Source organism: Melozone crissalis, unplaced genomic scaffold (assembly GCF_028551555.1).
Source record: "Melozone crissalis strain CALT ecotype California unplaced genomic scaffold, PUWL_Pcris_2 ptg000042l_1, whole genome shotgun sequence".
Lineage (NCBI taxonomy): Eukaryota > Metazoa > Chordata > Aves > Passeriformes > Passerellidae > Melozone > Melozone crissalis.
The window spans coordinates 23,071,807-23,083,339 of record NW_026535820.1 but is presented as its reverse complement, the minus strand read 5'-3'; the positions used below and the strand labels follow the sequence as shown (position 1 = coordinate 23,083,339).

Sequence of the window (11,533 nt, the reverse complement as noted above, 5' to 3'; positions counted from 1 at the left end):
AGTGTTGGGATTTTAGAATCAAAGACTTGGAAAAACAACCAAAAAAAGCTGTTTACCCAACCTGCTTCTTTGAAGAGGATTGCTAGCCTCCTTCAACTCCCAAATTTAGGATGTCAGGTGCTTGAACATGAATCAAGAAAATCAAGTTTAGTCTGTGCTGTGGCTGCCAATAATGCCAGGTGAATTTTTGCAAGCACAGTGAGCAGTGCTACTTCAGCTACCAGGGGCTTGTGCAGCACCAAGGGAGGAGTTGAGTTCCCTGCTCCTCCCAAGGCTGGGAGAAGGAGCAAGTCTAGACCCTCTTTCCCAACCTGACTCTGTTCCCAAGGGCTGACCACATTTTCCTGAGGGATACAAGTGCAAGAGAAGGAATGGAGAGCATAATCTGGGCAGTAATCATGGGATGCAGAGAAAGCAAGAGCCGGACATGGTTAAGGCAGCACGTGCAAGGACTCTCCTGACTATGAGCTGAGGGCCTGCTCCATTCCTTGTTGGCTTTGTCCAGATGGCTTTGCAAAGTTGCTGCCCTGTGGAGTTAGATTCCAATTTCTGTCCTGATGCCACACCCTCTTCCCAGGCAACAGCTTCCAAGTGGTGTCAGTGGTGTAGGTTGCCATCTTTTCTCCCAGCCTAGCCTTCACACATGTGTTTGTGTCTAAGCAGTGGCAGCTGCACTTCTAGGACTCCTGGGGTCTGGCTTGTCCTGGCAGCCTGCTGCTAGATACTGCTCTGTGGCCAGGTGCAAAAAAGAGAAAAATAGAAACTGCTCTGAGGCCAGTTAAAAAAGAGAAAAATATGATGGGCCAGGCACATAAATAAAAGGTGTCAGCCAGAGACCAGGCTGAAAAACTAAAGGGGAAATGAAAAACAGACAGGTGAGGACTTTGAGAAGAAGAGTAACAAAGTCAGGTGGGACTCACCATGGAGATTGCAAAATAAGAGAGAAGCTTCCAAGGAAAAGGTGGGAAGTTATTTGAAAGGAAGAGCAACTGAAGGAATTGCTCACTAAATTTGCTACTAAAACAATTTTCAGTTGTTTCTCAGGAAAGGAAGGTGATTAGAGTTGGTTGACTGAAGAGAAACAGGAAGTGTTTGTGCTTCCCGTGGCTCTGTTACTGCTTGTGCACAAGCTGGTCCTCTGATGATCCTCCTGCTCCAGGGTCCTGGATTCATTATGGTGGGAGGGGCTTTTCCCCCTAGGATCAGATGGAAGAGCTGTCTCTTTTTTCTAAAGAGAGCATTAGTTTGCCTCTCCCACCTCCACACATTCTAGAAATTCACATCAAACAGTTGCAAGTAAACACATGTGCAAGAATGGGTGAGTCAAAGCAGGATCATTGTGAGGGCTGAATTCCACAGCCTCAGAGTCTGCATTCTGCATTTTGAGTCAAGTGTATGAAATGCAATAAGGAACAGGCTGGTTCACCAAGTTAACAACTCCATTATTTAGCAGTGCCAAGATTTCTGGCATTTTTAAAGTATTACCTTTTTTCTTTCTTTCACAGAAATACCAGAATTTATGACTTGGACTTAGTTATGAAATCTGTGTTACAACAAAATGCAGTTTCACACACAATAAGATGGTTAATGCTATTTCATTCAGCAGAAACTATGCGAGTACTTTAATTGGAAAGCCTGTGCCACAGCTGTGTGATGGCAAGCTCTGAGCCTGCAAGGCATCCTCCTCCCTTTCAAAGCAAATAGTTAACCATTTACAAAGAATCAACTTCACTTTGTTTAGTGGCTTTACTTCCAATGGATTTTGCTTTGTATTGTTCTGCACAGTTAATTCTCTTCAATGTATGTTGTGTTATAACTTCATCTCATGCTGTAATTAATATATAGCCACATCTCACATTTATAAAATACGTATTTAAAGGTGCTCTATGGCTATTCATAAATCTTTTAGACATCACTAGACATAGCAAAGAACATGGCCCTGTGACTTTGCTGTCTCCTCTATGATTCTTCTAAAGACAATCAGTCGGGCCCTCCCAAACTCTGCCTCCGTTCCAAGTTCCAGCAGCTATCTCAACCTCTGGAGTCACTTTCTGTGAAAAACTTGTACTTGATTAAAGCTAGATTAATTAGTTCCATTTCTGTGTGGAATAGCATTGGGCAGACAGCTTCAGGTTATGTGATTAACAGTTGCCTGGTTTATATACTTCCTAAAATACTGTCTCATTCCCTGGATCCCAAACTAGCAAAGAATCATCTTGTCAGGAGAAGCAGACCTTTGGAAATTTCACTATGTTTGTAAAGTGCCTTTTTAAATATTGAGCAACAGTTTTGCTTGGATAGTGCTTCTGAAAGCAAGAAGAAAAAGCAAGAGTTCTTGAAGCATTTAAAGTTTGGATTTCCAGAGGTTTTCTCCTTTGTTTGCTTGCTTTGTTGCCTAGGAACGGGCCTAAATAAGAGACTCCAAGTAGACAGTGTGTTCTCTGGTGGAGGCTCTCTAATGGAGAAGGGCTGTTTAATTGATATGAGCAGAAACATAAAGCATGCAAAGAGGGCAAATGCCCAGCAGTCACTTTGTCAGCTGGCTTAGGCAGAGACCTTTCTGACTTGGCTTTAGTTGGGGCAGATAAACCTGTTGTTCATCTTTCATTTTGCCAACTGCTTTCAGTATGGTGGATAAATGCTCTTGTACTTTAACCTCTACCTGCCCAGTTGTTTTAATCTATCTTGGTAGCAAGACATGCACAGCATCTGTAGGTGTGGTGAACTTACAAACCCAGGTAGTGAGATCTGTTGGCACATAGCCTATGTCCCCTGCTCCACCATGATCTGTGGAATATCTGGATTTCAGCTACATGGTCTGGGTCAAATAGAGTTAGGAGTAGCATTAGCAGCTGGTGATATCCAGGAAGACCAGTAAGATATTGGGGTGCCACTTTAAACCCCAGGGATTTATGATGAACACATCATAAACTGAGGGATTTAATTTATATATCAGATTCATCTATCAGATTCATCTATATATCACAGATATCACCTGTGATTATTCAGCAGCAGTAAGTGATGAAGTCACATCAAACAAATCCAGCCTCTAGCCTGCAGCTCATTGGGTATTTATGTAGCATTGACTGGCCAGAACACTTCTGCTTGAGAGGGTACTATTAATTTTTATTTTATTTTTAGAGGACTGGAATCAAATATCACTGTTAACAGTTACTGTACAGAATATCTAAAAACTTTTTCTTTTATTATGAATAAATTTTGTTTCTGGCAGTTTAGTATTGTACATTTGGTACAGAATACTTCAAGCTCACAAGATTTTCTTACTCATAATTGGATGAAAATAGTGCAGCTCTAATTTGTAGATTTTCATGCCTATTTTACATCTTCTCTTCTGCAGCTTTAGGGATGACAGCCCTAAAGAAAAAAGATCCCAAACCAGCAATCTCCACATTCAGACTCTTAGGCCAAAGTCTTAACTGAATGCCTTACATTTGTCTCATGAATAGAAATGGCCCAATTTCCAGCAATGCTGAGTGTCCTCAGTGATCCAAACAGACTCTGAAGGACCCTTCTAACACTTGAAATTCATGCTCTCTTTTTTATTGCTTTTTAAATGTTAGTATGGATTTACAAGCCTAATTATCAGAAATCCAGATTTGAGAACTTGGCCTGGAAAAAATCTTGCACCTAACTTTTTTATTCATTGATCTCTTCTTCATCATCTTCAAACGCTTCCTCTCCATCATTTGCTGTTGCTTCTTGGTATTGCTGATACTCTGAAACCAGGTCATTCATGTTGCTTTCTGCTTCCGTAAATTCCATTTCATCCATCCCCTCTCCCGTGAACCAGTGGAGGAAGGCCTTCCTCCGGAACATGGCGGAAAACTGCTCCGAGATCCTTTTGAAGAGCTCCTGGATAGCAGTGCTGTTGCCAATGAAGGTGGAGGCCATCTTGAGGCCACGGGGAGGGATGTCACACACTGCCACCTTGACGTTGTTGGGGATCCACTCCACGAAGTAGCTGCTGTTCTTGTTCTGGATGGCCAACATCTGCTCGTCCACCTCCTTCATGGACATGGGGCCGCGGAAGACAGTGGCCACCGTCAGGTACCGGCCGTGCCTCGGGTCGCAGGCTGCCATCATGTTTTTGGCATCGAACATCTGCTGGGTCAGCTCTGGCACCGTGAGTGCCCGGTATTGCTGGCTGCCCCGCGCCGTCAAAGGGGCAAAGCCCGGCATGAAAAAGTGAAGGCGCGGGAAGGGAACCATGTTCACTGCCAGCTTCCGGAGGTCGGCGTTGAGCTGGCCCGGAAAACGCAGGGATGTGGTCACCCCGCTCATGGTGGCAGAGACCAGGTGGTTTAAGTCTCCGTAGGTGGGGGTGGTGAGCTTCAGGGTGCGGAAGCAAATGTCATACAGAGCTTCGTTGTCGATGCAGTAGGTTTCATCTGTGTTCTCCACCAGCTGGTGGACTGAAAGCGTGGCGTTGTATGGCTCCACCACGGTGTCAGAAACCTTAGGAGAAGGCATGACACTGAAGGTATTCATTATCCTGTCTGGAAACTCCTCTCGGATCTTGCTGATGAGCAGGGTTCCCATGCCAGACCCTGTCCCTCCTCCCAGGGAGTGAGTGAGCTGGAATCCTTGCAAGCAGTCGCAGTGCTCACTCTCTTTTCTCACTACGTCAAGAACAGAGTCAACCAGCTCTGCCCCTTCTGTATAGTGTCCTTTAGCCCAGTTGTTTCCTGCACCAGTTTGTCCTAAAGTGAGATACAAGGAAAGAAAATACACAAAATTATTGGCAAGGTTTGATATTTGCATTCTACATTGACTCACATCTGTAACAAAAGCTGCTACACATCTGTCAGGTAGATAACTGTGCTCTTCAGTTTTGCCTATAAATATCTCTAAGTATCAACATAAACTTTTTATATAGTCTCTGGCAATTTTCATCAATGCCTTTGGGTGTGTGCAGTTTTTTTGTTGGGTTTTTTTTGGGATTTTTTTGTTTGTTTAGTTTTTTTTCTTTTTGTCATTTTTCCTTCCATAAATGCAAAGACAGCCTTAACCCCTTGTTTTGCAAACTTTCACACTCCCAGTCATGATATTCTGTAAACACAAGATGACTGTTTGATATTTAAATGCTTTCTGTCTGTAAGGACTATCATGCATGCAAAGCTAAATCACAGATAGATGTATCTCAATGAAAGTGAGAGGTTCTTGGATTGTTCTTGCAAGTCAAAGAGAAAACATTGTCATTCAAGAATAAAGCTGGGCTTCAAAATCCTATTTAACTTGTTATATCAGGAAAAATAGCTTTTTAAATTCATGGTTACCTAGCCTGAATGAAAATAGTGATCAACAGAAACTTCAGGGACATTATTTCCAAAACTTAGAAGTTAAGCGCCTTTTAGGTTTTACTGATTTCCTTACAAACTCACTATCCTTCAGGATATGCAAAATGACTTGGAAAATTGGATTACTGATATTTCAGAAAAGTGATAAGTCCATTCTTTTCTTCCCAAGGCTTCCCTTCTCGTTTTATGTGCCGCTCAGTTTATTAAGATAAACAGTGTGGATCATTTGTTATTGTCACTGTTTTGTTATTGGTTAGATCATGAGGAGGATTAAATTGGGCAATCAATTTTTTACTACTCCTGTTCCTCAGTGTCTACTACACACACATTGTGCCACTGAACTCACTTAGGGTACTCCTGGGAGTGGTATTCAGACTGAGCAATGCTTTCAGAATTAATTATAGAGCTGGCAAATTCTGTGCTGTTCTCCAAGACCTTTCCCTCCCTTCCTATTACCATTTCTCATTTCAATTCCCACAGCACCATGTTGGTGCCAAACATAGGAACCAGGGAAACTGCTGGCTGGGACACTTCTGAAATCCTCTGTACTTTTTTTGCACTGCATAAATGCTTGGTTTCCTCATGGTGTATTTGGTTACCTAATGCATTGTTCTGTATATTGCTATATTTTTCTCTCTTTGAGCCTAGTGAGCTCAGCACTTCCTGTCCAGCTGGGCAAAGCACAAAGTAACATCCTTCCAGAATTAAATATGTCTGTAACACCTGCAGCCTGCTTCAGCAGATCCCCTACTATGGATAGGGAAGCACATCAGGATGCACACAAACAAGCAGACATCTCTCCAAAAAGCAGAAGGCATTTATCGCCTAATGGACTGATAAATTCTGATTTTAGGACAACTATCAGCTACTCCTGTGGCAACGCTACACTCCATCCACCAGTCAGCCATGTGCCTGGGGTCTCCAGAATTTTCACTGCTGATTTCCTGCTTCTGCACCCAGTTATCTAATACTTCCAGAACCACTGGCTCTACAGCACTGTAAGGCTACCACAACACAGAGCGTGTAAACATGCCCTGGAAACTCCAGCCCCGTGACAATACAGTCTTGAGGTGCCATGGCCCTGACAAGGCTGCCACAAATCTGGAAATCCTGATCACAATCCTGTGAAACTCTACTGGATGCCCTCCAATTATCAGGTGCCTGCCAACCTGACCTCTGAAAATCTAACACAAACACATAGAAATGATCAAATTTCACTGGGGCTAAACTCTCTGGGTGGAAAATGAGCCTGTGCCCACAAAACTCAGGATCTGGCAAATCTTTTGCCTATCCTGGAAGCCCAGCTCCAGCATCCTCCATCTGTCATCTGCCAGGATTTAAAGAAGCCTGTATGAAGCAATCCCACAACTTATCTGCACTCCTGGCACCTCCAGGTCCTTCTATGAATATTTCTTTCTCCAACACACTGTAGGGTTATCACACATGTTCAGGTTGAGCTGCACATGCAGAGAAGCCATTTGTCTAACAATCAATTTATTTTTATTGCCTAAAATGGCACTTGTTTCCTACAATCTTCTTTCACTCCTCTACTCTCTTCACTGCTCAAAATATAAGACAACCTGGTAAAAGAGCTCAGTAGCTTGCACATTAAAACTTAGGAGCCTGATGTGAACAGCCCTGCTGAAGAACTTGCCTTTAATTGCTGGACAGGTATTTTTTGGTTGCCCCAAAAAACAAATTAAATTGGAGTGGTATCTCTAGCAAATCTACCAAGAGTGTACACAAGAAAAGAACAACAAATGCAAAAATGTACAAATGAAAACCGGTTAGCAGGGGGAGCCATATCAGAGTTCACAGCAGCTCCTGGTGGGCAATTGTGTGCAGTTAGAAGGCCAGGAGGCCTACTGCTCTCATAAAGCAAGATTGTTCCACCTGCAGTTCTTCACCTTTTAAATCACTACCTTGTCAGCACAGACATTAAAGTAGAAGGATTATTTTGTGTCCATCTCAAATTTTTTGCTGGTTTGATATAAAATTTCTGTATCTGGAGTGTGTGACCATGTACTCAATACACCTGCATGAAATCCTGATTGATGATCCATGGCTACTTGCTGTGGAGATGTGGGCACATGCAGGTTCAAGCAAGCAGAGGTGGAAAACATCCCCATCAGAATGAGCCCTTACAGCCTGGGCTACAGCAAGTATGGAACTGCCAGCTCCTGCCACAAAATCCTTTGTGGGCGCAGGCCAGATTTTTAAAAGAGAAAACAAATGCTTTGTTGGCTTTTGACACAGAAGTTCATTACTTCAGCGCTCAGCCATTCTACATTATTCAGCAGGTTGGGAGGACAGTGCCTGATGCTGGCAGGGGCCTCTGACAGATACGAGTCGATCACATGCTGTGGGTTCATTGTTATCTTGGCAGGAAGGGAGTACAGCAAACTGGGCTATTGTTGAAGACATTCTGAATTGATTTTGCTCTGGTTTTACTGGTGTTGTGCCAAACTGTAAAGCTCCAGTTCAGGTATTTCCATAGGTCAGGCAAATTCACTTTCAGAGGGCTTGTGTGGTTCGTGCAGGTGCAAGGGAATGAAAGGAAAAACCTGAACACAAACAGACTTTATAAAGCTGCCTAGGTCTATGGCTTTCTCCCTAAGGTTACACCTTCAGCTACATGTTGTAATTTACAGCTCCTTTGGAAGAGACCCTTAACATCACTGTCATGGAGCCATGGAGAACAACATGGATGGCATAAAAGTTTTAAGTTCCTCTTAAAGGAGCTCTGTATGGCTTTTCCACTCCCCTCTGCAACCAAACAACCCACATCTGTTTTATACTGTTCAAACTGTGTTTATCTTTCCTCTGTCTGTCCCTGGCATCGTTCCTTCCTTATGTTAACACAACGTACCAAACTGAGTTCCAACCTAAGCTTGCCTTGTCAGGGGGAAATTGTGTTGTGGCTAGTGCAGGCTTGGAAACCAAAAGGACATGAAAGTTCTCATGGTGGCTTTCATTCAGACTTCCCATTTCAGCAGGTGGTTCACTTAACTTCCACATGCTGTTCCTCCTTTAGTGCAAAGGGACTGACAAAGCTTCTGTGCTCCATAAAGATGCTCTGAAAGGGTAATGTGCAAAGTACTACAGCGCTCCAAAGTAAAACAGTAAAAGTAACAACAACCCTCTGCAAGAACACTGCAAAACCAGAACATCCCCACATACTTCCAGACTGTTCCTCATTATGCTTGAAACTAACCCAGTAACTGTGACTACATCTGTGTTTTCTATATTACAGATTATCTTCTTCCACTGTTACTACACTGCAAGGATATACTGAAAAAGTTTAATTACACAGCCTAAAAACAATTCTGTACTCAAGCATTTAATGTGAATTTAAGTGAAGGGTAGTCTGGTGGGTTTGTGGTTGAGGTTTTTCCCTCCCCCCTCCATTTTCTGAAGAACTTCTGTGCATTTTGTTGTGAAGAATTGGCCTCAGGATCTCTCTGGAGTTCATATATGTGGAAAGCTAATGTACTTTTTCTGAATACTATAGGAAACTTCCAGCAGTTTGCTAACCAAAGGAATGATCAACAAAAGAATTACTTTTTCACTTAACAGGATGTTTTCACTGGCTCTCATAATAATTGCAATTCCGTTGTTGGCTATTAGGATTTCTCAGTAGGATCCCTTTGGAACAGGGAGATTGAATGCTTTTTGACCAGTCACTTAGTAATGAAACAGTTGTTGTAGAAGTCTGTTTTTTACAGAGAAACCTCCACATACCAAAGATGAAATTATCGGGCCGGAAAAGCTGACCAAAAAGACCAGAGCGCACACTATCCATGGTTCCCGGCTCCAAGTCCAGCAAGACTGCTCTTGGTACAAACTTGTGGGCTACAACACAAAGTAAGCATGCCCTTAGTGCTCAGAAATAAGCTAGCACAGTTATAGCTTTTAATACACAAATATATTACATCTCATATTGTTACTCTAATGTATAGATCATACATATGTAAGTACTTTCTATACAGAAAGTCACGGAGGTGAAAAACCCACCTCCATAGGAATAAATCAATTCAGCTTGGAAAACAGGCCTGACATAACTTGGACTTTACAGATTTTACACTTTGTAAACTCTTAATTAGCAAGAGATATTAGGGAATTTCTGATTAGAAAAAAATGGTTTACTTGTTCTTTGTAAGAAAGTAGGTAATCTTTTCTATAAAATCAGGGTGAGGAAGTGCTTATGTTCAAGTTATCCACAAGCTTTTGTGTTTGAAGGATTCTCCTCCACTGAAAGAGCTGCTTGGTGTACATGGCAAACAGTAGTAGTCAGCACATAAAGCACAAAACAATCTGTGTCCAGTTGAATTTGTTCAAGAAAACTCAGGTAAATAATATGAATTAACCCCAGTGGGCAAAAGATGAAACATTTACACTTGCAGGTTCATGATTCCAGATCCCCATTTTACACTGTTAACACCTTTCAACAGCAGAGGACTCTGAGGACTTGGATGCCTTTTGCCATCTCATTAATGAAACAGTTCTCTATTACCTGTGGCCCAACCCTCTCATTCATGAAAATTAAAGAGAGAGTACTACTGGTGTGGGCTTGTGTAACCAACAGCTTAATTTGGAGTAATTGAAGAAATGCATTTGGTGAAGTAATCACACATTTGAAGAACAAACTCCTACTGTAATGTTAAATAATAAACAAACCTCCACCTCCAGGCCCCAAGGACAGCCCCTTGTGCCACTTCTCTGTGTCTGGGGAGATAGCAGAGGCAGGCATCTTAATACTTTGTAAGAAAGTAGATAACATTTTCTGTTGAGCTGGGCGCAGCTGGAGGGGCTGGTGGCATGTGAGGAGCGTGGCCAGATGCGCAACATGGCTTTATGCAATACGGCTGTGGTCTTCTTCTGATTCCTGTGCCCCTTCCCAGGGAGTCCCCTGTCCCGCACCCCTCCCGGTCCCCATCCCACACTTACAAGATGATTCATTGTAGTAGACATTGATCCTTTCCAGCTGCAGCGCTGAGTCACCCACATAGCCTCCGGCTGGGTCAATGCCATGCTCATCACTTATCACTTCCCAAAACTGAGGGAGGAAAAGCGAGAAGTGGGTTGGGAACTTCCCTGCCGAGCCCGGGCCGGGGCGGGCGGCGGCAGCTGCCGGATTTCAGGCGTGCCCGCCGCCCCTCCCGGCCCGCGAGCAGCAGCGGGAGCCGGGCGGGCACCGGGACCCGAACCCCGCGGGCGGCGCCGGCCCCGCGCCCCAGGGCCCGCCCGGGCTCTGCCGCCCTCCCCCGCCTCCAACCGCGGCCGGGCCGGCTCAAACAGAAAAACAGTTTTTAAATCAGTTTTTTAAAAGCTGTCCCATTTGGTTTCGGTGCTTCCCAAGGCCTTTTATGGTCATGGGGCGCGGAGCGATGCGCGGTGCCCCGGGCGCGCCCGGCGCCGCTCGGCAGCGGCATCCAAACGCGGGCGATGGGAGCGGGGGCGGCTGGACCGGCACGGCCCGGCACAGGCCCCGGTGTGCAGCAGCCCCGGGGGTTCCAGCAGCCCCGGGGAACCACCGGGCGCGTCCCCCGGGCTCTCGGAGGCTCCGCAAGCGGCGGGCAGGCGGCGGCTCCCATTCAGTCTCACCTTGGTCCCGATCTGGTTTCCGCACTGTCCCGCCTGGATGTGCACGATCTCCCTCATGGCTGCAGCCGCTGTCCCGCCGTGCGCCCGCTGTCCCGCCGCCCAGCCCGGCTGTGCGAGACGCCGTCCCACCGGGCGGTGCTTTATGGGCTCCGCACCCCCGCCCGCCCGCGGCCGCCCCCGCCCGGCACCGCCCTCGGCACCGGGGCGCGATACCGCCGCTGTGGGACACCGGGTCCGCGGTGTGACACCGGCCCTGCTGTGGGACACCAGCCCCGCTGGGTAATACCGGCCCCTCTGGGTGACACCGGGCCCCTGTGTGACACCGGCCTCGCTGTGTGACACCGGCCCTGCTGGGTGACGCCGGCCCCTCTCTGTGACATCGGCCCCGCTGTGTGACACCGGCCCCGCTCTGAGACACCGGCTCCGCATTGTCCCCGACGGCAGCGGGGTCCCGGGGGCTCCTCCTGCCCCAGCGGCAGCTCCCATCCCTGGTGTGCGGCTCAGCCCAAAGCCAGGTCAGCAAACGTGGCTGCGGCACCTTCTCCCCGTGCGGGGGCCCGACATCGCCGCCTCTCCGTGCCCTGTTCCCGGTGCCCCCGCCCCGACGGGCA

At 45.9% G+C, this 11,533-nt stretch overlaps 1 protein-coding gene across 1 annotated transcript; it reads right to left on the bottom strand.

Moving 5' to 3' along the window:
* Nucleotides 1-3,105: 3,105 nt before the first annotated feature.
* TUBB6 (tubulin beta 6 class V) lies at nt 3,106-11,009 on the bottom strand. Its single transcript, XM_054284577.1, has 4 exons — nt 10,923-11,009; nt 10,266-10,374; nt 9,060-9,170; nt 3,106-4,721 (listed from the first exon to the last, which is right to left on the bottom strand). The coding sequence occupies exons 1-4, from the start codon at nt 10,977-10,979 to the stop codon at nt 3,658-3,660; spliced, it is 1,341 nt and encodes a 446-aa protein (XP_054140552.1). The 5' UTR covers nt 10,980-11,009; the 3' UTR covers nt 3,106-3,657.
* Between the last annotated feature and the right edge of the window lie 524 nt (nt 11,010-11,533).